Consider the following 27,162-nt stretch of genomic DNA (forward strand, 5'->3'; position numbering starts at 1 on the left):
TCTAAACCAGCACTAAACCAGGACTAAACAAGGACTAATCAAGGACTCAGCCAGGACTAAACCAGGTCTAAACCAGGACTGAACCAGAACTAAACCAGGATTAAACCAGGTCTAAACTAGGACTGAACTAGGACTAAATCAGTACTAAACCAGGAATAAAGAAGTCTAATTTGGGGCTAAACCAGGACTAAACCAGGACTAAACCAGGACCAAACCAGGTCTAAACCAAGACTAGACCAGAACTAAACCAGGACTAAACCAGGACTAAACCAGGACTAAACCAGGACTAAACCAGGACTAAACCAGGACTAAACCAGGACTAATCCAGGATTAAGACCAAGTTGCCGGGGCCTTTTTCGCTCCATATCCAGACTTGAACCCCGGGGCAGAGACTCAGGACATTGGAACATACACTGTGCAAAAGTGCTGTTTTAATTTAAAATATCCAGTACTGAAGCATTATGGAACTTTACCTCTGGATGTTCACATGTTTTTGCTTTGCCTGGAATGTTTCACAGTATAGCATTAAAAGTACTTATGTCTGCATCTATTTGATTACAGGTTTTTTATTGGCAAAAATTCTTGCCTCTCCGCAGATCTAACCTGTCACTTGGCCAATAGCATCGCCTGCTTGTCTTTATGAGATAGATAAGTTTAATGCCGTATTGGACGGTAGGGCAACTAACACAGAGGGACAGGAGGATGGGAGGGCATCTGACACACAGGGATGTAGGAGGATGGGAGGGCACCTGACACGTTTGTTTAGACCTGTCTGTGTCACATGTGGATCACTTGTGCTGCTTGTGACAAAAACACAGAGAGATAAAGAGCTCAGTGTAAAGGGCAGCCTGAGGGAGCAAGACCAGAGACCAGGGGAAAACCAGGACTACACCAGGTCTGAACCAGGACTAGTCTAGGACTAAACCAGGTCTAAACCAGGACTAAATCAGGTTTACACCAGGAACAAACCAGGTCTAAACCAGGACTAAACCATGGCTACACCAGGTCAGGACACAGAGCCGAATCATCCTCCCACAGAGCCGACTCATCCTCTCTTAGAACATGGAGCCGACCTCTCAGACACATAATCGATTCGTCCTCTCAGATCAAAGCTTTTATTTATGTTCATCATTAATCATTTAACAATAATTATCTTATTTACATTATTCTCATTATATAAACAATCTCTGGATATTATTTCCATTACATTTAAGTTGCACATTTACAGAAGAAAAACACATACACAGAATACAGTTTGAACTTCCACATTCCTACTCCAGTGCTACAGACACTGGGAGCAAGCGGGGGTCGTGTCTTGCCTAAGGGCACATAAAGCGACATTCAAACTCATAGACAGTGAAAGACATGCTCTAAAAGTCCTGATCTGTAGCTGCTCTGACGTCTGCTGGACTACACTCTAAACAGTTACAGAGAGAGAGGAGACACTGTTTTTACATAGAAAGTTAAATGGAGGCAGAGTCGATGGAGCCGGAAGTCACTTCCTATTTAAAATGTGGTGGCTAGCAGGTTATGTCCGTTTACATATACACTCTATGTTGCATCCAAACAAAGTCTCTGTACACTGCAGCTGATGTGTGTGTAAGGGTCCAGTCACCAGACGGTTACGCACAAGCTCCACCCTCTGGTCCTTAATATGCTTGACTCAGAGTAGAGGCACTGCTCCTCCACATTGACAGGAGCCGGTAAAGGGCAGGTGTTTACCCAGGGCCTAATGCAGAGAGGGGCCCTCACAAATTCTCTTCTCTGGATTTTTCATCTGGAGGACGTAGAATGTAGAGCAGGTCCCAAAGACAACCAAGCCTGAAACCAGGTCTAAACCAGGTCTGAACCAGTCTGAACCAGGTCTAAACCAGGTTTGAAACCACATCTTAACCAGCTCTAAACCAGGTCTGAAATCAGGTCTAAACCAGAATCTAACCAATTAAAACCAGGTCTATACAAGGTCTGAACCAAATCTGAACCAGGTATGAACCAGAGGAAAACTAGGCCTAAACCAGGACAAAGCCAGGTCTAAACCAGGTCTAAACCAGGACCTAACCAAGTCTGAACCAGGTCTGAACCAGGTTTGAACCACAGGAAAACCAGGTCTAAATCAGCACTAAACCAGGTCTAAACCAAATCTAATCCAAGTCTAAACCACATCTAAACCAGGACTAAACCAGGTCTAAAATAGGACCTAACGAGGACTAAACCAGATCTAAACTAGGACCTCTAGAGTGTATAGGGTAGGAGACTGTAGAATGTGGCTGTATATGACAATATGCAAATGTCGTACTTCCTGTTTTCACTCTGGTCTCTTATGTTTGGCTGACCGCTGTGGGCGTAGCATTAGCCACATTAGCAGCCGCCCCCACCCTGAGCAGCTCCTTCCTGTGGGTGAGGATGAGGTCAAAGCTGGACTGGAGCCGGTTCTGTTGCTCCTGGACCCGGGTCTGTAGAGTCCGCACCCATCGGATCAGAGCCAGGCGCCGATACATGGTCAGCTGTGTCTGGTGCCTCTCCATCTCCTGAGCCTTGAAACGCTCACGCTCTCGCAACGTCCACACAGCGTCCAGCAGCTCTCCACGCTCACCATCCGAATCTGATGACTGATCTTCATCTGAGACACAGGGGTGAAGAGAGGAAGGGGAGGAGGAAGAGGAGAAGGGGGAAGACAAGGAGGGCGAGGAAGAGAGATCAGAGAGATACAGGGGTGAACAGAGGAAGAGGAGGAGGAGAAGGAGAGATTAGAAACACACAGGGGTGAAGAAAAGAAGAAGAAGAAGAGGAGAGGAGGAGGAGGGAGAGGGAGGATAGGTCAGAGAGACAAAGGGGGGAAGAGAGGAAGAGCAGGAGGAGGGAGAAGAGGAAGAGCGGTCAGAGAGACAGGGGTGAACAGAGGAAGAGAGAAGGAGGAGGAGGAAAAGAAGGAGGGAGGGGAGGAGGGAGAGGAGGAGGAGAGGTCAAACAGAGTTTAGAGGCCAAGAACAGGAGCGTCTGTAACATTCTGATTTGACATTCTTTTGTATAAAGTAAATAAATGCTGTTTTGAGTCTCTGGCATCTGTCGATATCAGTATTGACCGATACTTAAAGCTGTAGAATCAGAATCGGTATTGGAGCTGAAAAAGCAGGACCGGTTTATCCCTAACTGGGTCCTGTCCTCACAAGTTGTAATGGGCATGACTGACATTGAATGAACCCATCATAGAGACTCAGGGTCTGTTTGTATCCAAACATACAGACCCTGTCATGGCGGCGAGACATCAGTGAGAAACACAAAGAGACTGACTCCAGGCCAAACACGAGCTAGCAGCCTGACTTTAACCAGTACACAGTCACTCCAGCCAAACATTCTTCTGTCATTTCCTCATTAAACTATATACTTTATACTACATAGATAAGCTATATTCATACTCTACATACTAGTATATAAACTATTCATATTCATATTCATAAACATATTCACCTTCGTCCAGCAGACTACTGTCCTCATTGCCGGTCAGAGACTGCCTCTGCTCCAGACTGGACCTGGTCTCTCCGACCCCAATCCTGTCCCACCTCTCCATGACGCTCTCCTCGGCTCCTCCCCCCTCCAGCTGCAGAGACGCCATGCTTTCTGAGCGCTCGCTATATTCTGAGTCTGAGCCGGTATCTCCCCACTCGTCTGCATTCTCCATGTGCTTCATTTCCTCACGGTCTTCGGCTCTCAGACCCAAACTGCTCCGGCGGCGTTGAATGACCTGGAGTTTCGCACGCTGCTTCTCTTCAAACTGAAGCATCATGGCTCTGGCCTCTTCCTCTGTGACTTTGCCCTCCTCTGCTCCGTCGGGCGGGACGCGACCATATCCGTCGTCCCCCGATTCAATTTCGGGAAGCGGTTCAAGAGTGGTCCAACACGGCATTCTGGACCTCGGAGACAGAATGTTCCCGTAATTCCCAGGAGGGATGTTGGAACTGGGTGGATCACGACCAAGGGGACCTAAGTTGCGCGGTCGGATTTGGTTGCGGTTTTCATCATCCTTGTTGCCGGGGGAGGTAGTGGTGGTCGACAGGAAATTAGAGTTGCCATCCTGGTCCTGGTACTTCCTGTTTCGAAGGGAGGAAGACGAAGCGGAGGAGGGGGAGTAGGTGGAGTCTATAGCTGAGGGGTCCTGATGTTGCAGCATCACTGACCGCGACTGAGCTTCACTGTAAAAAACAGAAAAAGTATTTAGATAAAAAGAGACTTTTTAGGGCTTGTCAGGTTACTGTGTACAGTTTTGTATCATGTTGATATATTTATAGAGAATTATCGTGTGGGAGCATGGGTGATGTAGGCTTGTGGGCGGAGACTTGGACAGAATCTTACAACTAACCATAAGGAGGGTTCAAATAGGGCTCGGGAGAGATCGCTAGATTACTCAAATATTCAGGGATGACATGTACAACTTCTTCAGGCAAGTTTTTGGTGAAAGAAAGTTGAGAACGCTCTAGCTGCAGCTGGGTCCAGCTCCGTAAAGATTTGGATAAATCTGATAGAGGAGCAGTTGATAACTTTTATTTCTTGGGTTTATCTGTTTACATGAGCTGGAGGCTGGAGGTGATATCACAAAATCACGACTTTCAAAATCAAAATGGTGTTCCATGTTTATTTCCTTTTCCTAAACATGTCATTTTACTCCTCCGTCAGTCTCCTGTTTGCTCCAAATGCACTCTTTCATTGGCAGAGGACTGGACCTCTGCATTAAAAACACCAGAGCTCTGACCATTAGAACATGAATCCTGATCTCAAGATATTGAAACACCCAAACACTTAAACACTCAATTAAATACTCAAACACACAACTACTCAAACGCCCAAACACACAAACACTCAAACACCTCAACACTCACGCGATTTCAGCCTTTGTAATTTGCTGTTATGATTAAAATGACTGTTTGGATCTGATAGTGACTTAGCTTGAATAATTGTGTAATTAATTGTAACGGGCGACAGTGGCTCAGTTGGTAGAGGGTTTGAAACCTGCTCTTGACATAAACATCATTGTTTGAGGGGTCAAATCCACTGACCCATAGGTGACCCACAAATGAATGCTGCCATTGTGTCCATGGGCAGAACACTTAACACACCTCACTCCTGTGTCTGCATAATCTGGTGTATGAATGTGTGTGTGAATGGGTTTGAATGAAGCAAAGACCGAGGTTATACTGTTTGGCTCTGGCAGTACCCTCACGGATGTGGGACCTCTTCAAAATTATGTGCGTCCCACAGTCACCAACCTTGGCGTCACCATAGACAGCGATTTTAAATTTGACAAGCATATTAATGGCGTTTTAAAATCTAGTTTTTATCTGCGGCTTTTATCCAAAGTCAAACCATTTTTATCTTTTTAACTTTTTGAACAAGTCGTGCACGCTTTTATTTCTTCGCGCCTGGACTACTGCAATGCACTTTATTCTGGCATTTCGCAAAACTCGCTTTACCGACTGCAGTTAGTCCAAAACTCTGCTGCACGACTTTTAACAGGAACCAAAGAACACGATCATATCACACCAATTCTTGCGTCTTTGCACTGGCTTCCTGTTAATTTTAGAGTTGATTTTAAGATTTTATTGTTTGTTTTTAAAGCTTTGAATGGTCTGGCCCCAGATTATATCTCGGACCTCATCAAAATTTACACCCCAGTGCGCGCTCTGAGGTCTGAGGGCCAGCTCCAGCTCGTGGTCCCTAAGACCAGACTTAAAACCAGAGGGGACAGGGCCTTTTCTGTGGTTGGACCTAAACTGTGGAACGCCCTGCCCCCCCACGTTCAAACAGCTCCCACTGTAGAGTGTTTTAAGTCTCGTCTTAAGACCCACTTTTATTCTCTGGCTTTTAACACCGCGTGAGTTGTGTGGTCCTCTGTGTTTTTTTATTTATTTTTATGTGTTTTATTGATTTTATGTACAGTTTAAATGAGCACCTATTTATTTTTGATTGTTGTTCCTTTTTATTTTATGTCACTTTGTCTCTGTGCAGCACTTTGGAAACAATTTGTTTATGAAATGTGCTATATAAATAAAGTGGATTGGATTGGATTGAGCCTTGAAGGTGGAAAAGCACTATATTAAAAGGTGACCATGTGACCATAATGGATTTCACACATCAGACACAGATGTTAATTTATTTCTATTTGTCCTTTTTGCTCAGATCACAAGACTCCACGAAGCGAGACTAACCTCCAGAGTCTGAGTCACATGAGAGGTGTATTTAAAACTGACTCCATAGAGTGCACAGGTTGCACTGACTGCACTGACTGCACTGACTGCGCAGACTGCACTGATTGCACTGACTGCACTGACTGCACTGACTGCGCAGACTGCACTGATTGCACTGACTGCACTGACTGCGCAGACTGTGCAGACTGCACTGAGAGTATCTCTGTTCTCATCCGACACTAGTGCAAAGAACTTACTGTTTATTTGCTTTGCTTGGTATGTTCCACAGTATGACATTGAGCTCCACAGAGACATAAAGGTAACACCAAGCAAAGTTACTCATCAGCTCTGTGGAAAAGTGAATTCACTCATAGTAAGAACGAATGCTCTCAAGAAAGAAAAGAAACCTGTAGGCCAACTTAAAAATACATGTTAATATGACCCATAGAACTTAAAATGCCAAAACTCTTTTGAGTTGGGCACTGAATGTCTTCTAAGTCAAACTAGTTTAGGTAAAATTATTATAAGTTTAAAAATGTAATTTTCACTTGGATGACTACAATCTGTCTCACACTGAGTGAGTCAAATGTGTTTTTCTCATTAAACAGAGGCAGTGTTACTGTTCATAGAGTCACAGCGGCTCAGGACAGAGAGGAGCTCACATGTTTCAGAGCTGAAACAGTCAGTAATGCGCGTGTGTGTGTGTGTGTTTGTGTGCGCACGCGCGTGTGGGGGTGTGTGTGCGTGTGTGTGGCAATAGACTGCTGTAATGACCTGTTTCATCAAGTGTTTTTCTCTAAATTTATAAGGACATTCCTGACATTATCTTAACTACATAATATATATTCAAACTGCATTCAAAAACATCATTTATGAGCATCCTAATTGCTATGGATCAGACCTGGACGACTGAGGGTCTACACAGACACATGTAAAAATACTCAAATGCTTTATCGTCCCACTTTACCTGAATTCACCCACACTGAATGAAATGGAAAATGATGGCACTGACATCTCTAAGCTATATAAGTTAATTATTTTAAAGACGCACAAAATACAACTAAAACAATTTTATGTCACAAGGAAACATGCTGAGCTACCATGGCAACACAATGCACATTAGTAAACGCTGACACGTTTTTAAAGATCGTCTGAAAAAACAAAAAAGTGAACGTCCCAATCACAGGATTCATAAAGTTCATCGGGGTCAAAGTCACAGCCTCTTTTGAATTCCCGTCATGCATCTCTCCGCCCGAGTCCTTCTCAATCATCTACACGTCTTTTCTATCTGTTCATGTTTTTAATCCTGGCTCGAGGCTGCTGTCAATCAAAGCCCCTCCTCCGACGCGCGCCCCCGAGACATGCCTCAGGCGCGCTCACGTGGTGCTGAAGAACAGCGCCAGTGGCCCGGGGGCGCGCCTGTACCGGGTTTACTGATGCTGCGCGGTCACGAGGAAGGAGCTAGTGCATGAAAATAGACAATATGTTAGAAATACCCTTAAATGTCAACAATTAGAACCAGAATGGCGCGTGATTGCACCAAAACGCACGGCAAACTGTATAAAAATGACAAACATACGCTACCAAATCATCACTGCTGCGTCGTGTATGTTTGCAATGTTATTCAAACGACGCCTGGTTTTACGGAAAACGTGAAAAAGTGGTTCAGTTTTGCGCGCTGGCTTCATATTACATCTGGGAAAACAACCAAAACACTTTTACGCATTGGCGAACGAATTAAATACGCGCAAAATCCGAAAATCCTGGTTGTCCGTGTGGTGTTATGTAAGGCTCACCCCATCTTCTTAGCTCCTTCTTCTCTCGCTCGCTTCGCTATAAGAGCCCAAATCTTGGTGTTGGCTCGTACTGCCTTTGCGGGTTGCATAAGGAATCTTCATGTGAATGCGATACTGTGAGCGCGCTGCCCTCTTACCTTTAAACAGCGATGATACCAGAGTCTCGTGTTGTTTTCGTCTCCTCCTTTAGCGCCGCCGTCCCTCCTCTGAAGTGAATGGGATGCACCGCTACCCCCTCCCATCCGCTCTCACTCGGATGCCCTCCCATCCGCTTTCAGTCCCTGCGGTTATGGGAAAGAGACGCTGCGTAATGCGCTTCCGGGACTGGAATAAAGAATGCGATGATTTCAGTGATAACGGGACATGGAGCTGAACAGGCAAAAGCAGGCCTGTACATCGTGCTGTTCAAGGGTGCACGTAACTGCGTAACTATTATCTGAGCAATAAGAAAAGATGAAACATAACTCAAAATATAAACCATTTGAAGTAAAGTTTGAAAACACAGATAAGCAGGAGACAGGATAACCACAGTAACACAGGAAAAACATGCAAACTCCACTCCAGAGATCAACAGTGAAACGCACAACCTCCTGGTGAGAGGGAGGAGACAGGATAAGCACTCTGACCAGAACACTGTATTGTATAAACTAGTACAGTAATATGCATGAATGTTCTGCTTATAAATGTCCTCATGTGATTCATTTATGAGCCTGCTGAGAAGCTGACATCATCTCACTGTAAAATGGCCCTAGTTTAACCTGAGCTGGAGGTCAGAGGTCAGAGTTCTCAGGTATGCAGATGTGTTGGCCTGGTTTATGGTTAATATCTCTGTAATTACGCGGCCTATCCACATGAAACTATAACTGGACTAAAAACGTTAGTTTCATAAAAGGTTTTCATAATTCAGTTGCATAATGGAGAGAATACAAAGAACCAGTGTCTTGTGAATGTAAATACTGTTATGGGAAAAAAAAAATGGGAACAAGCAGGTGTACGATCCTTGAGCAGAAAAGTTACATCGTGCACCTTTACTCATTAATCTATCTTTTTTTTTTTTTTTTTTTTTTACTATTTGAGCAGAATGACTCTAGAGTGATGATGTCATGCTCCAGATGGGGTCAAGCGTCAGGGTTCAGACACAGTTCTACCAATTAAACTGGACTTTACCGTGAAATCTCCAAAAGGTAAATTCACAAAAGTTGAACCTGATCATTTCTATTAGAGAGTAAAGTCAATATCTCACTGTATGACACAAAACTGCCCCCAGCCGTGTGAGTGTGAGCCTGTAGAGTGTGAGCCTGTAGAGTGTGAGCCTGTGGAGTGTGAGCCTGTAGAGTGTGAGCCTGTAGAGTGTGAGCCTGTGGAGTGTGAGCCTGTAGAATGTGAGCCTGTATGAGAGTGTGAGTCTGTAGAGTGTGAGTCTGTAGAGTGTGAGCCTGTAGAGTGTGAGTCTGTAGAGTGTGAGCCTGTAGAGTGTGAGCCTGTAGAGTGTGAGCCTGTAGAGTGTGAGCCTGTAGAGTGTGAGCCTGTAGAGTGTGAGCCTGTATGAGAGTGTGAGTCTGTAGAGTGTGAGCCTGTAGAGTGTGAGCCTGTAGAGTGTGAGCCTGTAGAGTGTGAGCCTGTAGAGTGTGAGCCTGTAGAGTGTGAGCCTGTATGAGAGTGTGAGTCTGTATGAGAGTGTGAGTCTGTAGAGTGTGAGTCTGTAGAGTGTGAGTCTGTAGAGTGTGAGCCTGTAGAGTGTGAGCCTGTAGAGTGTGAGCCTGTAGAGTGTGAGCCTGTATGAGAGTGTGAGTCTGTATGAGAGTGTGAGTCTGTAGAGTGTGAGTCTGTAGAGTGTGAGTCTGTAGAGTGTGAGCCTGTAGAGTGTGAGCCTGTAGAGTGTGAGCCTGTAGAGTGTGAGTCTGTAGAGTGTGAGCCTGTAGAGTGTGAGTCTGTAGAGTGTGAGTCTGTATGAGAGTGTGAGTCTGTAGAGTGTGAGTCTGTAGAGTGTGAGTCTGTAGAGTGTGAGCCTGTAGAGTGTGAGCCTGTAGAGTGTGAGCCTGTAGAGTGTGAGTCTGTAGAGTGTGAGCCTGTAGAGTGTGAGTCTGTAGAGTGTGAGTCTGTATGAGAGTGTGAGTCTGTAGAGTGTGAGTCTGTAGAGTGTGAGCCTGTAGAGTGTGAGCCTGTGGAGTGTGAGCCTGTAGAGTGTGAGCCTGTAGAGTGTGAGCCTGTGGAGTGTGAGCCTGTAGAATGTGAGCCTGTATGAGAGTGTGAGTCTGTAGAGTGTGAGCCTGTAGAGTGTGAGTCTGTAGAGTGTGAGCCTGTAGAGTGTGAGCCTGTAGAGTGTGAGCCTGTAGAGTGTGAGCCTGTAGAGTGTGAGCCTGTAGAGTGTGAGCCTGTAGAGTGTGAGCCTGTATGAGAGTGTGAGTCTGTAGAGTGTGAGCCTGTAGAGTGTGAGCCTGTAGAGTGTGAGCCTGTAGAGTGTGATCCTGTAGAGTGTGAGCCTGTAGAGTGTGAGCCTGTATGAGAGTGTGAGTCTGTATGAGAGTGTGAGTCTGTAGAGTGTGAGTCTGTAGAGTGTGAGCCTGTAGAGTGTGAGCCTGTAGAGTGTGAGCCTGTAGAGTGTGAGCCTGTATGAGAGTGTGAGTCTGTATGAGAGTGTGAGTCTGTAGAGTGTGAGTCTGTAGAGTGTGAGTCTGTAGAGTGTGAGTCTGTAGAGTGTGAGCCTGTAGAGTGTGAGTCTGTAGAGTGTGAGCCTGTAGAGTGTGAGCCTGTAGAGTGTGAGCCTGTAGAGTGTGAGTCTGTAGAGTGTGAGCCTGTAGAGTGTGAGTCTGTAGAGTGTGAGTCTGTATGAGAGTGTGAGTCTGTAGAGTGTGAGTCTGTAGAGTGTGAGTCTGTAGAGTGTGAGTCTGTAGAGTGTGAGCCTGTAGAGTGTGAGTCTGTAGAGTGTGAGCCTGTAGAGTGTGAGTCTGTAGAGTGTGAGTCTGTATGAGAGTGTGAGTCTGTAGAGTGTGAGTCTGTAGAGTGTGAGTCTGTAGAGTGTGAGCCTGTAGAGTGTGAGTCTGTAGAGTGTGAGCCTGTAGAGTGTGAGTCTGTAGAGTGTGAGTCTGTATGAGAGTGTGAGTCTGTAGAGTGTGAGTCTGTAGAGTGTGAGTCTGTAGAGTGTGAGCCTGTAGAGTGTGAGCCTGTAGAGTGTGAGCCTGTATGAGAGTGTGAGTCTGTATGAGAGTGTGAGTCTGTAGAGTGTGAGTCTGTAGAGTGTGAGTCTGTAGAGTGTGAGTCTGTAGAGTGTGAGCCTGTAGAGTGTGAGTCTGTAGAGTGTGAGCCTGTAGAGTGTGAGCCTGTAGAGTGTGAGCCTGTAGAGTGTGAGTCTGTAGAGTGTGAGCCTGTAGAGTGTGAGTCTGTAGAGTGTGAGTCTGTATGAGAGTGTGAGTCTGTAGAGTGTGAGTCTGTAGAGTGTGAGTCTGTAGAGTGTGAGTCTGTAGAGTGTGAGTCTGTAGAGTGTGAGCCTGTAGAGTGTGAGTCTGTAGAGTGTGAGCCTGTAGAGTGTGAGCCTGTAGAGTGTGATCTTGCAGGGTGGTGTCGGTTCTAGTGAAGGTGTGTGAATTTAAAACATTAACTCCACTTTCTCTCTGGTCGACTGACAAACCAAACACACACTGAATGCGAGCTCACGTATTTCCTGGAGGCGCTGCCAAAATGCATTGTGGGAAAAGCAGGAAACAGGCGCCTGAGTCCAGAATAGAGCTGAGAGTGTGAGGAGGTCACATGGCCCTGTGGTTATAATATAGTTTATTTTTGTAAACTTTATTTAACCTCAAAAACATTGAAAACATTGAGAACCTCAAAGATCATCAAGATCATCAAGAACATCAAGATCAATACTGGTCTGAGTTTGAGCCACTAGATTCCAAGTATCAAGACACACAATCCCTCTCTCCCTCTGTGTCTCCATCTGTCTCCCTCTCTCCTCTCCCCTTCCCCCCTCTCCCTCCCCCTCTCTCCCCTCTGCTTCTCCTCCCTCCATCCCTCCTTCTCTCCCTCTCCTCTCTCTTCCCCTCCGTCTCTTTCTCTGTCCCTCTCCACTCCCTCCCTCGCTCTCTCTCTCTCTCCCCTCTCTCCCTCCCTCCCTCCCTCCCTCCCTCCCTCCCTCCCTCCCTCCCTCTCTTTCTCTGTCCCTCTCCCCTCCCTCCCTCCCTCTCCCATCTCTCCCTCTCTTTCTCTGTCCCTCTCCCCTCTCTCCCTCTATTTCTCTGTCCCTCTCCCCTCTCTCCCTCCCTCTCTTCTTGTTTTCCATCTTGTGAGTCGTAGTTGGTTTAGTCTGTGACAGGCCCTGCAGGGCTGTGCTTGTCTTTTGATGTATTTTTCAGTGGTTTGGAAAAAGAGAAGAAGGAGAGAGAGAGAGAGAAGAAGAGAGAGATAGGAGAGAGAGATGGAGAGGGAGGGAGAGAGACAGAGAGAGGGAGAGAGGAGGGAGAGACAGAGGCAGGAAGTAGCCCCGGGGAGGTGTACTCTGATGGGGATGAAGTGGTAGCAGAGTGGGGGGTGACATGGAGGTTTGAGTCCTGGTTTAGTCCTGGTTTAGTCCCGGTTTAGAGTCTTGGATGTAGTCCTGTGCTTTGGTCTTGGTGCTGAAAGGAGGAGGGGAGAGAGAGGCAGAGAGCAGCCCCAGGGAGGTACAGTCTGATGGGGAATGATGTCGGAGCAGAGTGGGGGGTGAGACTGGAGACATGGAGTTTAGGCACAAGGTTATCCCAGTCCTGGTTTAGTCCCGGTTTTAGTCCTGTAGTTGTAATCAAGTCCTGGTTTGGTCTTGGTTTCATTCTGGTTCAGTCTTGGTTCACAGGTTTGGAGCCACTTCAGTGGTCTTGGTTTATAGACAGTCTTGGATGTAGTCCTGTGCTTTAGTCTCGGCGCTGGAGAGAGGAGGGGGAGAGAGGCAGGAAGCAGCCCCAGGGAGGTGCACTGTGATGGGGGTGAAGTCGGAGCAGAGTGGGGGGTGAGACATGGAGGTCTGTTTGGATGAGGGCTCTGGGGCAGAATATGTCAGAGCTGGAGAACAGGTTTAGTCCTGATTTAGTGCCGGTTAAGTCCCGGTTTAGTCCTGGTTTACTCCTGGTTTACTCCTGATTTAGTCCTGGTTTAATCCTGGTTTAGTCCCTGTTTAATCGCAGTTCAGTCCTGGTTAAATCCCAGTTTAGCCCTGGTTAAGTCCCAGTTTACTTGTGGTTTAGTCCTGGTTCAATGGGGACTAGAGAAGTGGGTCAGATCCTCCAGGCTCATTCTCTTGAAAACAAAGATCCTTTCTGAAACAGTACGTCATACTTTGATTTAAATGGACAAAATCAAAATAAACAGAACAACGATCACTGGTTGTCTCCATAGGGTTTACTGACACACAAACAGTTTTTTTTCTGCATAAACACACTGCAGTGTTTTTATGAGAAAATCTGTCCTGAATTATTAGGACAGACCATAATACACTTTAAACACTTTAATCAATACATTTTCTGTCCCTGATTTTACATGCTCTTACTGCGCTTACAATATTGCTTTTTTCCCCTCTTTTTTGTCTGTGAAGCTGTTATTTAGCGCAAATTAACTTTATACATTTTCTCTTTCTTGTAGCTTTGCTTAAGTTTCACTTTTTCATAGCTTTGTTTAACTTCACATTCTTGTTGCTTTGACTCTAAACTTTGTAGCTTCTGCATTTTAAATACCTTTAGAACATGTCCTGCTGATGTAGACACATCAGAATTCACTTGACATGGGCCTATTTAATGTCTTTAGTGACAGTAGTGCCCTCTGCTTGTCCCACAAAAAATACGGGAAGAGTTTTTCAGTGAAAGTGTCTCTCTGGGAGTCGATTAGAGTCATGTCTTTGGGGTCTTTCTGGATGGCTCTTTAGTTTGACAGTTTTACTAATATATCTTGAGTATTTATTATTGTGATACATTAAACACCAGACCTCTGGTAAAGCAGATTATGTTGTCTCATGGTTGACAGACTCTTTGACCAAACCTATGGGTGATCTCCCACCTCCACATCCCAGCAGTGCGTCCCAGAGCTGAAGGCCTCCGAACCCAAGGCACTAGTGAAAAAAGTGAATCTCTCTGGATTTAAAGGGACATTCTACTTTGTGTCCTCTCTTCTGAGGACATGCCAGTTCTTCTTCAATGTGATTTTGAGCAATAAAACGTGAGTAACCAAAGGACTGCAAATAAGTTACATCTAATGACACACTGTGGAACATTCCAGCCAAAGCAATGCATCTCCATGGAGGCAGACAAGTAGTCATTGGATCTATAAGGTATTTGGCAATTAAAATAAAAATACTTAAGCAACAATAATTCATGTTACAGTCCTTAATGTAGAGGTCAAAGATTCAGAATTCTAGCCTCAGGACATCGAGTACAATTTGAAACCAAACCAATTGTCCATGTCTTTTATAAACCATTTTAAAAACAATAACAACTCCAATGACACGTACAACTTTATGCTTTTCGCTGATTACCCAACAGCCCAGAGCAGTTTGAGCCAATCAGGGTCAATTTTAAACTCCTCAAACAAGAAACATGGTCTTAAATATCTGTAATAACATAGAATCAATGTGGTCCTAATGGGGTGTGGTGGGGCGCCCCTGCTGTTATCACCTCAGGACTGCACTGGTCATTATAAAGTAAATGAGGTGAAAATGGCGGCTCTAATGCATGATATTAATGCGACAACTCATTAGTCCTGAAATGACCGTGACCAGAGCCGTGATCTGCAGTTAAGGGACGGGCACTTTAAGACTTGCTGTTAGAGCCTCAACACCATCTGAACTTATCCTCATTCATTTAGGACTAAACTATTCAAGAACCAGGCTAAGACCAGTTGCAATCAGAGGTAGTTACATTTTCAGTAAAACAACAGTATGCAACATTACAGCCAAAAAATAAAAACTAAAATAAACACTTTTTTTTTACATTTTGGTTGGGCTTATTGCACTGAAAAACAAACATCCTCACTGTGAGCAGGCTTGCATCTCCACAAACTTGACTCAGAGGAGGGCCTTAACCTGCTTGATTCCATGGAAATGTTATTCCTTTGACCAGAATACATACTGTACCTTTAACTTTTTAATAAAATTATCTTTTTCAGACCTCATACTTTTAGTCCTACTCGAGTAATATACTATACAGTGTAACAGTACTCTTACTCGAGTAAAAGTTGTGGTTACTCTTTCCACTGTGAGTCAGTCTTTGGTGTGACTTGAGCTTTGTCAATACGAAATGATTTGAACATTTGTTTCTGGCTGCTTTAGATATGATTTAGTTTGGCTCATTTTGTGAATTATTTCATCTTTTGTCCTTCACATTCTCAGGACGTAAATGTGATACTTTAGAACTCTCATTTGACAATAAAAACAGAAAATAAACAGGGGAATAGACTTTAAATACACTTTTATTTACAGGTAAAACCATTAAAAACTCTAACCATAAAAAACTGTTTATTTACATGATAAAAAGCTTTACACAGACAGCAGGCGGGGCATCAGGGCCAATTCATTCAGAAGCTCCAGATGATTTTAGTTCAAATGAAGACTGAACTACAATGAAATGTCGACTTGAAATAAAAACATCTCTTGTGTATTTTCTATTAAATTTTATGTAGAGATTAAACCAGGCAACAATGGTGGGTCAGTGGGTTTGTGTCAGTGTCCCAAGAAACTGAAGACGCTTCTCTGAGATCCATGAGAGGAGGAAGGCGGCGGCTTGTTTTCTCGACAAATTCTTTTAGATGCCGAGTTCAAACTGTTGGACGCGCTGCGCTTCTTCACCTAGAAATACACATCAGATTAGATTTGAGGTTATAAGAACGCACTCACAACGACACACCTACAATGCACGTTATGACAAAATTAAATTAAAGAACCGATAGTTTGAACAGATCTGAGACAGGTGAGATCTCTCAGGTGGAGTTCTCTGTAACTGTCAAACTGCAGATGTGTGGACCTGGTTTATGGTTAATGACTAATTACTGGGCCTAGCCACATGAAAAAGACCTGGTGTAGACCTGGTGTAGACCTGGTGTAGACCTGGTGTAGACCTGGTGTAGACCTGGTGTAGACCTGGTGTAGACCTGGTGTAGACCTGGTGTAGACCTGGTTTAGACCTGGTTTAGACCTGGTTTAGACCTGGTTTAGACCTGGTTTAGACCTGGTTTAGACCTGGTTTAGACCTGGTTTAGACCTGGTTTAGACCTGGTTTAGACCTGGTTTAGACCTGGTTTAGACCTGGTTTAGACCTGGTTTAGACCTGGTTTAGATGATCCCAAACTAATAAAGAAAAGGTTAAAAACATTAAAATGCCACAGAGTTATATAGAGTTATTTAGGCCCCAGTCTGACATTTTAAATTGTAACATTAAATGTTGCATAAAATTATTATTTTATGCAACATTTGAAAACTTTTTCCGATTCAAAAGAAAGAATATTTAGTTTTGAATTGTTAATTGTTAGTATTAATTCAGAAATAAATGTTTTTCAAAAATACAAGGGAGGTGCCTGACAAGACTGTGGGCTCTAGCTCCCTCTAGTGTTGAAAACATCAAATTACATCCCAAATTCTTCTTACAAACTAATTTTAACAAACTTAAATTGCCCTAATCATTTACAGTACATTTTACATGTTCTAGTATATTTCTTAACTCTCCTCCTTTGTTCCCCTGTCACTCTCCTTCACTCTCCCTCTTCCCTTCTCCTTTCTGATTTCCTCCCTTTCTCCCTTTTTTCGTTCCCTCTTCCTCACCCTCTCTCTCTCACCTGTTTCTTGTCATCTGTAGATCCATCCTTCTCTGGAGACAGAGTCTGGAACAGGAATCCTCTGGAGTTCCTTGGAGCCAAAGGGTTTCCTTCTGAGATGGAGGCAAGTTTGTGGAGCATGGACTGGGGCTGGCTGAGCAGAGAGCCCCTCTTCACCTGGAGGAGGGACGGCAGGTAAACTTCAGGTTATAGTTAGAGCATCAGGATTAACAACAATCAAACAGACAGACATTTTGGAAGTCTCATCATTTCAAACACAAAAAAACAAATCTGTCTTATTGTGCATAAAAACATCTAACCCCTAGTAGTAGTAGTTTATATCTGTACAAACATGTTCTGAAATGTCCCTGTGTGTCACATGCCCTCCCTGTGCATCAGATGCATGAAAATGTGATTCTTGTGTTAGTTTGGCAGATCAGATTTTTGTCGGTTCTTTCGGGTGTGTTTAAAATGTGAAATTTGAACAGAATCCCAATGTTAAAACATAAATCATAAATGTAAACACACATGTTTATATCAAATCATAAGTATACAATGGTGAAAAAGTGAATACATAAATACCTGTAGGTTCTGTGTTGGTGTCTGGAAAGGATTTAAGGCAACAGTGGACTTTTTCTCAGCTGGGGCGACCACTGGGGGCTCTGTAAAAATGTAGAATATAAAATAAATGTCTTGAACTGTATCATTAGTGAAGTTATTCATTTAATGTTGTGAAAAAGTGGCTAATTTTTTTTTGTAGCATTAAGAACAGCTCACACCATTTCTGTAACTGTTCGGCACAATAATAATTATAATCCTGAAATGTGTTTGTGCTAAGACAGCTGCTGTACATCCAGAACGCTGCTGCTTGGGTCCTGACTAGAACCAGGAAGTACAAGCACATGCGTCCTGTGCTCAGGTCTCTGCTCTGGCTCCTGTGGCTCAGAATAGACTTTAAAGCAGCTCTGCTTGTGAACAAATCTCTCCATGGCCTAGCACCAAAGAACATTTCTGACATGTTAGTGCCACATGAACCATCTCACACTCTGAGGACTTCAGGGACCGGCCTCCTCCTGGTGCCCAGAGTCAGGACTCGCAAACCAAAAACCAGGACTCACAACCAAAAAAAACAGGACTAAACATGGGGAGTCAGTGTTTCAGTTTTCTGCAGTTAAAACCAGGAACAGTCTTCCTGAAGATTTGAGACAGGCCTCTACTTTCACAATGTTTAAATCCAAGCTCTGAGCGGTTCTGTTTAGCTGTGCATATGACTGTAAGGTTTTTATTCTGCCTCCTCTCTTTTAATGCTCATTTTATGCTGATTATTTATGTTTTGTTTTTGTGATTTTAATGTCTTTCTTATTCTGTAAAACACTTTGTACAGCACAATTTACACAAAGTGATTCAGATAAATCTGCCATGCTTTGCTCAGTTCTGGCTCAGGCTGACGATCAAATCAAATGCACCTTTTCTCTCCAGTTTCTTCTTTGTGAGTTTTTTAGCCAGTTTCATGAAGCGACTCTCCTCATCTCCAAACTTCTCCTCCTCTGCGTCCATATCAGCCGGTTTCCCTTTGGATTTCTGCTCAGACTGAAATAGAAATAATACATAAACCAAAATAATTAAAATAACTCAGAACCTCCTTGTTTAGATGTTGCATACACATCAGGTAGTGAACATGTTGCCATGGAGATCTTCATTATTGGTTCTTTTAATGGCGATGTGCTAAGTGAGCCACTGACGTCACCAAAACAAAACTGATGCTTTCTTAATATAATCTAATTGGTTTTGCTCATTTTCACCTCCCTAGTCCAATTCTTTATACAGGCTGTGAGCTAAGTGAGTGTGGCATCACCCACAGTGTTCAGCTACAGTCAAATGAAGCTCATCGAGGCTAGAGCAGTTATAGGGGCCAATTTGGAGCCGAGTTCCACATTTGAAATTCTGACTGACTATCATAGCAACCAAAGACCCAGTTTAGCAAGGAGCTTTGCAATTTGGGGGCCCATTTGAGTGGTTCCAAAAACCCCCAAACTGCTAAGCCCCTTCCTCGTGGCTCAGGGGGAAGAACTTATAAAAAATATCAGTTTTTCACATGTCTGACCTGTTCTCGGAGCCACTGTTCTCTCTCCAGTCTCTCTCGTTGTCTCTGGACTTCACTCTGATCCACATCTTCATCCTCCCCCTCTTCCTCTCCTCCCTCTGCTCCCTCTCGGTCCATCAGGAAACCATCGTCTGCATGAACACAACGAAATTATAGAGTTTGAAGTTCATTAAATTGCTAGAAAGATAGAAAATATAGGTGATAAATGATAATACTGAAACTAATCTACGTCACTGACATAATGACCCCGAAGAAGAATTATCTACAAAAAAGATGTATGATATAGGTAAAAAAAAAACCAAAAAACCAAATAAACGGCAGATGAAACACTGACTCATTCTATACACACACACTGTCCATAGTGATTTATTCAACCCTCCACAGCTTAAATCTAATCATAGAAAAGAAAGAATAACAAAGATCTCGGCTAAAACTAAAAAAAAATGTCCCATGATAAAAAGTGACTCCAAAATGATTATTCAATGAAACAAACTGAACAATGAGTTGATGCAGTGACTATTGTGACAGGCCGACCTCTCATTCAATGTTTTTACTACTTTCTACATTTTATATACAAACAACAGACAGACATATGGAATTATATAGGAAAGAAAAAAAGTCAAATAACAAAATTTTATATTCAAATCCTCAAAGTATTGCTTTCCCTTTGCTTTGTTGAAAAATATTTAGTAGAGTTTTGTTTTTTTCCCCCTTTTACTACATAATTCCATATACCTTACTTCATATATTTGGTGTCTTCTGTGTCTTTATAAAATGTAGAAATGAGCAAAAACCAAGTGTGTGATGAGTGTGACGTCACCCACAGCGTTTGGCTCCAGTCAAATGAAGCTCATTGAGGCTAGAGCAGTTATAAGGGCCAATTTTGGAGTTCCATATTTGGAATTCTAACCATGAGTATCATAGCAACCAAAGGGCCAATCTGAAGCAAGGCTGTTGAAGGTAATGCCCCTTCCTGCCACTGGTTTAGCAGGGAGTAGGCGCTTAGCAATGCTGTCAATCAAACGTGTTGTTAGAGTCAGAGTTGATGGAGCCAAAAGGGCCCCCATGATCACTTCTTGCTTGGAATGCGGCAGCTAGCAGATTAGCTACATCCATTTATATATACAGTCTATGGTCAAAGTGTTTGTCTGGTTGTGTACACCGGTGTAGTGCACATGTTTTCCATTTCTACATTGGATTCTCTTTAATTATAAATGTGTCTGTACCGATGTTTTTCCACTTGAAGCGGCGAGCTCGTCCCGGCCCGTCCGAGTGCAGGTCTCCGTGGGCTAAGTACCTCTCCTGATACAGCCTCAGTCTGCGCTTGTCATCGTCCATCACTCGCTTCCTAAGAACAACAGAACAAAAGTATTACATTTGGGACACAGACCTGGACAATGAGGCCTTCATAAGATTAAACCAACATGAAACAAAAACACATCATTCTGACACTGTGGCTGTTAAGTACCTGGTCACATTTTTATACAGTGCTTTTTCACCTACAAAGCTCAAAGCGCTTTACATCAAGGAACCACTCATCCATTCACACACACATTCATAAACCAGTGTACACAGACACTGGGGAAGGGGTTAAGTGTCTTGCCCAAGGACACAACAGCAGTATTCACCTGTGGGAGCTGGAATCACACCATCAACCTGTGCGTCAGTTGATATGACGCTCTACCAATGATGTTTATGTTGAGAGCGGGATTTGAACCACCAACCTTCAGATCAGTGGACAAACATTACCAACTGAGCCCCAAACCTGCTGATATCAACCAGAGCAGAGACTGGAAATAGACTATTTTCTTACAAACTACAAGTATTATATTTATTTCTTCTACAACTTATTCTTCATACAACAACTGGAATGATGTCGATCTGTGACTCTCAACACCGAGGAAATTGCACGTTCACACCATAAACCTTTATTTATTTATTTTTTTTAAATCACTATAATTTTTTATTTTATCTTCATATCTCCTTGTTCATTTTGTCACTTGAGCTCACCCCTCTCACTAGCTCTCTCTTCAGCTTCAACATGCCATACACAAACGCACACCATCTATATTTTGTCTTGTCTACAAACTGTCTATGTCTTCTGTCTTGTTATTTGAATCAGTATGTCTTGTTATTAATATATCTTGGACCTAAAAAAAAAATGCTTCACTTGTGTGTCTCTCTTGCTTTAAATACATTTTTTTTAACAAAAAATATTGTTTGAGAAAATGTGTTTTGTTCCGTAGTTACTTGAGATAAAGAACAGCTAAATCTTTGTGTAAAAAGCTCAAACATTGTGAGACTTTCTGACCCCAGTATGATCAGTAAATAGTCTCATTACATCAGTTTATAAGCCCATATCGGCAGAGCAGATACTTTGGAGCCAATGCCCGATCCAGCCATAGACCGTATATATAAATGGACATAGCGAATCTGCTAGCCGCCACGTTCCAAACAGAAAGTGTCTAATTCACTTTATTGAAAAACTGTGGCCCCTCTCTCTGTAACTGCTGCTGTCAGATTTGTCATTTTGGTCTTAAAATGTTCGCTCTATACAATCCTTGGCTTTTTATTTCACTCTTGTGTCCGTAAATTAAGATCTGAACATTAATAACAGACAAATCAGGTGCCTTCTTTGCCTGTTTGATTGACAGATTTGACTGACAGTGTTGCTAAGTGCCCGCTCCCTGCTAAACCAGCGAGCAGAAAGAGGTGTTAACTTCAACAGCCTCGCTCTGGATTGGCTCTGTGGTTGCCATGATACTCGCAGTTGGAACTTAGCTCCTAAGTCTCCCCTGTAACTAGTCCACTTCTTCATACAGTCTATGGATACAGCAAATTATTATTGTCAAGCATCGCTGCGTGCCTCAGTATTACTCACATGTGAATCTTGTTGACTTGGTCTTGAAGCTCTTCGTCTGAGGGCAGTTCCTCTAGTAGCTCTTCCTCTTCATATTCACTTCCTTCTCCATCATCCTCATCATCACTGCCCTTGTCTGACCCCGAGAGCTCCGCCTCCGATTCCAAGTAATCCGCCAACCGCCTGAGACACAGAGGAATTTAGATACAAGAAAATACATGTGTGGAATGTTGTAACACAATCTTTTTTCAATTTTTTTCTGGTGTAAAGTTATAATCTATGACAGGGATATCACAGCAATGATTGAAACGGGTCCATTGACTTTTTGTTCAAAGTGCTGCTCTGCTGGACCATGCTGATGAACACAGATCATGATATCGAGAAGTGGATTTTTAAACTCTACACATTTAACCCCTTTAAAAGAGACCAGTATGGGGGGTATATATGGCAACTTGAGGTTTTGCCCTGATGTTTAATTCAAACTGCTCACATTTTTTTCTTTTTTTTGGATGTCTTTGGAGCAAACACGGCCTCCATCTCCTCCTCCTCCACCTCATGGTTCTCATCCTCCTCTTCCTCCTCCTCCTCCTCTCCTCCGCTGCTGCTGCTGCTCTCTCCATCTCCATCCTCCTCCTCTTCATCGTTCTACAGGACACAAACATTTTTAACTCCATGAGACATCAGCCAATGTTTATAATATAGTAAGGGCACACGGACCTTGCCGGTTTGACTCTCTTCATCAGACAGAAACTTGAACTCATAATTTTCCTCTTCTTCTTCATCTTCTTGCTTCTGTTCTGGTTTGTCGACGCTATATTTAGAAGAAACAGAACATATTTACTTAAAAATAAAATATAGAGATTAAAAATACAGAGTTTAGAAAAAAAACAAACGTATACCTGTTTTTGTCTGGTGATGCTTTCTGGGGACCTTGAGTGAAAAAAAATGTTATAAATGTTATAATCTTGTTCAGAGGAATGTGGAACTGAAATTGATGAGGTGCAGTTAATGTGAGACAAATGGACAGAATTTTTTTTTTTTTGCATGAGCACTTCCTGTTTGGAACACAGCAGCTAGTGTGTTTGCCATGTCCATTTATATATACAGTCTATGATGAGAATCGACACATTTTGATACCCGAGTCAGTATCGACATGCCTTCACTACCTCATAATGCAAAGAAATTCACAACTTTGGTTCTTTTCAAGCCAGTATGTCTCCAAAATGATTGTCTTTAAAAAGAACCAATGGTGTGAATACTAAAAGACAAATTACATGTTTTTGGATTAGCAAATAATACATTCTCAGCACAGTCTTCACTCACTTTGACTGGGGAACTTTCCAGAGCAGAGACCCAAGAGTTGCTCCATCTCCCCCTCTTCGCTCTCCTCCTTTTTGCCCGATTTCACCTCTCCGTCTTCAGCCTGCGTTTGCGGGAAGGCCCCTGAACACAGCCCCATGAGTTCATCCTCTCCTCCTTCTCCCAATCTGTCCTCCTCCTCTTCTCCTGCAAACGTCCCTGAACACAACCCCATTAGCTCCCCCATGTTGGCATCCATGGCATTCTCATCCAGACTTCCGAGGATCAGTTGTCGTTTGTGGGATCGTGGCGCGCCGACTCGGGGGCCGACGTTTAGGAATCCGTCAGCGTCCAGCAGCTGCGAGTGCGGTTCGTCATCCAGGGAGAAGCGACCCAGGGACCCTCCGCACAGATTTGGCCCAGACAACTCACCTCCGAGTGGGCCTGAGTCAGTATCAGGGGAGGGCGGCGCATATAGGTCCTGGGAGTCCTCAACAGGTAAACACAAGGAGGGCTCTGACAGTTTACCGGAACTCTGAAATAGTGGGGAGAATGTATTTAGTAGATACTCTATGGGTATGGGTATGAATGTTCAGCAGTTACCATGGTGACGCAAAATGCACACGTTAGCAAACACTGGCAAATTTTTTTTTAACCTAAAATAAATTTAAAGAGCACATTTTGAGGAGCGTGTGATCACTCCGAGCATTCATGGTTCTGTTTAGGAGTTTGATTTTACACAAAAATGTGAGAGTGACTAATTGAAAATCTGTTGGCTAATGCCAATACTAGGTGGCTTGTGAATGTAATGCTATTCGAGAGGGGCTTCTTTGACAGCACAAATGAGCTAACCTGTTGTATTTCAACTAAATCAACGCTTTATGGTCAGATTGTGTTAAAATAAAGCTTATCAAAGCCTTAGACAGAGCAGTGCCCACAGTTAGCATCACGGCCCTCAGGAAATGTGGATGACATCAGCTGCAGTTGCAAGTGTCAGTTGGATGTGTTGACCCCTTTATGGTTAATATCTCTGTAATTACTGGGCCTATCCACATTAACCAGGACTAAACTAGCATAAAACAGGAAGCTGAAACCAGAAATAGCCAGAAATATTATTCTAAATTTAATCATGTTTTTTGATTTCTGTATTATCATGCTCACAAAACCTCGGTTCACACCTAGCCCCTATCTCCGCCCTGGGTCTCGTACTTCTTAGAAAAATCATAAACAAATTTAAAGCCACACTATGCAACTTTCAAGAAATGGCACCTGCAAGATTCCAACAGAAATACATATTTTCCATGTAGATATACAAGCCCGCCAACAGTAAAGATGCATGTTTTTTATTTCAACAACAATGAAGATTTGCGGCTAAAAAGTTATGTACTGGGGCTTTACAAATTAAAATTAAAGCTCAAAACCACAGCAGCAGTCTCCGCTTAGGGCTGAACAAGATCATCAATTTAACCAACAGAAAGTTAGAAAATCCAACAGTGAAATAGACCAACATTCTGTCCCACAGCGCCCCCTGTCCTTAAACCCTCCACCTGCAGGAACAACTCAAGCAAACCCAGTAGGACAAAAATGCAGTAAATGAAACATACACTCACTTTAGATGCAGAACCGAGGAAGCTGGGTCTGAACGGAGAGGGTGAGGGCGATCGGAACACTGATGTGCACAGGCCTCTGGGGGCGCTGCGGTTCACAGGCTGATAAGATGTGAGCATCGAACCAGGAAGCTCAAAACTGCTGTTGTGACTACTGTCCTTCATCAGAGACGAAGAGTCCTCCTCCTCTGGAAAACCAAAATTATTAATATTAGTAAAATAAAAAATAAAAATGATAAAAGTGAATTAATGTTTGTTTGTTGCTCACCGATTTTACTGCTGCTGTCTTGTCCAGAGACACCTGGTCTTCTGAAACCATCACTGAAATTAAAGCATTTGACTTTCAGATCGATAATCTTTGGTGAATTTATAATTTTATTTCCTGTTTGGATGTGCACAGGCAATTACATAACTGTTATCATAGGGTAATCCAGGGCCAAAACTTTTAAAATTCAAAATTACATAATGGTCAAGATAAGATTAATAAAAATATATGGCTCTATTCAACTTTTTCCCTCTAACAGCCACTTAAAAGGTCCTATATCACACAAACTGACTCTTCTGAGCTTTAAGTCATGTTCTAATGCTGTTCCCTCCTCAAAAACAGACCTGGAGTTGTGTTTTGTTTCATTCACACATGTTTGGAGATGTAGACAGACAGCATTTTGAGCTTTGAGTAACACTTTATTATCTGTGTTCCACCTTGTGATGTCATGAAGTGGTAGATTTCAAGTTAACAGCTCCTTTTACTTTAGCTAGAGATTGGAAATTCCAGGGCTGAAATCATCCCTATGATTCTAGTGAAGGTGTATAAAGTTTAAAAACACAGTGGAGCAGCAGTAGTGACATAACAAGGTGGAGTGTTTTTGGTTTGAGAGAAAAACTAATCTTAAATCTGCAGGGTTTATGTGTTAAACATGAGTGAATGAAACAAAACTCCAAGTATGTTTGTGATGAGGAAACCGCATTAGAACAGAGATCAGAGAATAATGTAATATGGAGGCTTTAAATGTTGTAAAACTATGATAAAAATTTAGCACAGGGATCATCGATCACGAGCATGTCCCACATAGTTTATTTATTTCCATGATTTACACTGTAGCTTCTCACTGAAGGCATCACAACTGACACTTTACTACATAATTCCATATATCTTCCTTCATACAGTTGATGTCTTCTGGGGGTATATAAAATGTGAAAATGTGAAAAAAAACCCAACAACACTGAATGCATATATTCCTGTACCCGGTTCGTGAGCAGGAGTTTCCAGGGAACAGCAGCAGAGTTCCGTCGGTGTTGAGGAGCTCAGGAGTCAGTGGAGCTCTGCACAGACCAGATGGAGACTGGCTCCTGATGCTGGGCACCACACTCCCATCCTCCCCCTCCTCCTCTTCCGCTCCATCATCTCCCCCCAACAGGTCATCCACTCCCTGGAAAATAACCAGACAAAGGGTCAAACAGAAATACAGGTTCCATCACATAATGAATCTATTTACAGGCCTCATTGCTGTTTTATCTAAATTTAAGACCATTAAAACATTTGACTCTGACACTTAAGTCTCAAAATGTCATTATTCTTAAAGTAAATGGTCACATTTTAATACACCACTTTTCCATCTTAAAGGCTCAAAGCGCTTTACATCAGCGAACCACTCACCCATTCACACGCATTCAAACACACCAGTGTCACACACACACAGACAGCCGCCTGCCTACCTCTTCCTCCGAGTCGGTCATCTCCTCCTCTTCCTCCTCGTCTTCTGCGTCCTCTTCGTTGTCCAGTCGGTTCAGTTCTGCTTTTCTGGCTCTCTCCTCTTTCCTCCTCTGGGCCATCGCCATCTGCAGACGCTCCTTAAGAGACAACAGCTTCACTCCTGAGAAAAATTATTTAAAAACATCAATATGAGACATGGCCCATCTAAAGTGGACAGAAGTTTAAAGCAGGAATGAGCTGATATGGAGATACTGATATCTGTCCTGGTGCTGTGGCCAATTCGTATCAATAGCAACACCCACAACCTTATATCTTAAGCTGTTATCAATATTAGCAATGGTTACACATTTTTTTGTTGTGGATGTTATTGCTTTGTCTGGAATGCTCCGCATTGTAGTTTTAAACCTTTGTTTCTATCTCCATGGAGAAAAGCAGGCAACACCATCAAGTCATGTTACATGTCAAATCTGTGGAGAGGCGAGCACACTCATAGTAAGACTGCATGTTGTTTAATGTATTTAGGAGCAATCTAATCTTAATTCAATCAGTAAAGATAAATTTAATGCAACAGAGTGCAGCATTCCAGACAAAGGAATAATATCTCCACGGAGACAAGCATGTGGCAGACCTTATATTAAAACATTTACACAGTGTACATTTAAGTAAAACTGTGTTTATATAGTATGAGTCCTGTACCTGGTTTGGAGGGAGTTGGCTTTTCCTCTGCCTCTTTCACTGTTACAGTCACCGTCTCCGAGAGCAGCTCCTCTTTCCCTGATGCCCTAATCTCCTTCCTCACAATGTTCACCTGCAGGGGGCACTCTTTCTTAGGCTGCACCG

The 27,162-nt window shown here is 43.2% G+C and overlaps 2 protein-coding genes across 3 annotated transcripts in view; both read right to left on the reverse strand.

Moving 5' to 3' along the window:
- Positions 1-1,089: 1,089 nt before the first annotated feature.
- On the reverse strand, positions 1,090-8,187 carry LOC117378687 (UPF0500 protein C1orf216 homolog). 2 transcript variants are annotated; one of them, XM_033975342.2, is made up of 3 exons: positions 7,976-8,166; positions 3,469-4,190; positions 1,090-2,620 (listed from the first exon to the last, which is right to left on the reverse strand). In XM_033975342.2, exons 1-3 carry the CDS (start codon positions 8,062-8,064, stop codon positions 2,319-2,321), a joined length of 1,113 nt encoding a protein of 370 aa, XP_033831233.1. In that variant the 5' UTR covers positions 8,065-8,166; the 3' UTR covers positions 1,090-2,318. The 2 variants fall into 2 exon arrangements, with proteins under 2 accessions (XP_033831233.1, XP_033831234.1); XM_033975343.2 differs by having other exon boundaries at positions 2,279-2,620; positions 8,113-8,187.
- Positions 8,188-15,489: 7,302 nt separating this feature from the next.
- The window catches only part of LOC117378308 (claspin), a 30,925-nt gene continuing 19,252 nt past the window's right edge, over positions 15,490-27,162 (reverse strand). Inside the window, exons 22-37 of the mRNA XM_055225497.1 lie at positions 27,019-27,154; positions 26,325-26,482; positions 25,854-26,038; positions 24,877-24,929; positions 24,612-24,796; positions 23,026-23,536; positions 22,602-22,632; positions 22,420-22,513; positions 22,193-22,347; positions 21,724-21,885; positions 20,069-20,190; positions 18,843-18,973; positions 18,205-18,328; positions 17,321-17,400; positions 16,760-16,915; positions 15,490-15,776 (exon numbers count right to left, since the gene is read on the reverse strand). Coding sequence (XP_055081472.1) covers positions 15,651-15,776; positions 16,760-16,915; positions 17,321-17,400; positions 18,205-18,328; positions 18,843-18,973; positions 20,069-20,190; positions 21,724-21,885; positions 22,193-22,347; positions 22,420-22,513; positions 22,602-22,632; positions 23,026-23,536; positions 24,612-24,796; positions 24,877-24,929; positions 25,854-26,038; positions 26,325-26,482; positions 27,019-27,154 — 2,409 coding nt within the window. The 3' untranslated portion in view covers positions 15,490-15,650. The remainder of the gene's footprint in view (positions 15,777-16,759; positions 16,916-17,320; positions 17,401-18,204; positions 18,329-18,842; positions 18,974-20,068; positions 20,191-21,723; positions 21,886-22,192; positions 22,348-22,419; positions 22,514-22,601; positions 22,633-23,025; positions 23,537-24,611; positions 24,797-24,876; positions 24,930-25,853; positions 26,039-26,324; positions 26,483-27,018; positions 27,155-27,162) is intronic.

The sequence above is a fragment of the Periophthalmus magnuspinnatus genome, chromosome 11 (assembly GCF_009829125.3).
Source record: "Periophthalmus magnuspinnatus isolate fPerMag1 chromosome 11, fPerMag1.2.pri, whole genome shotgun sequence".
Lineage (NCBI taxonomy): Eukaryota > Metazoa > Chordata > Actinopteri > Gobiiformes > Gobiidae > Periophthalmus > Periophthalmus magnuspinnatus.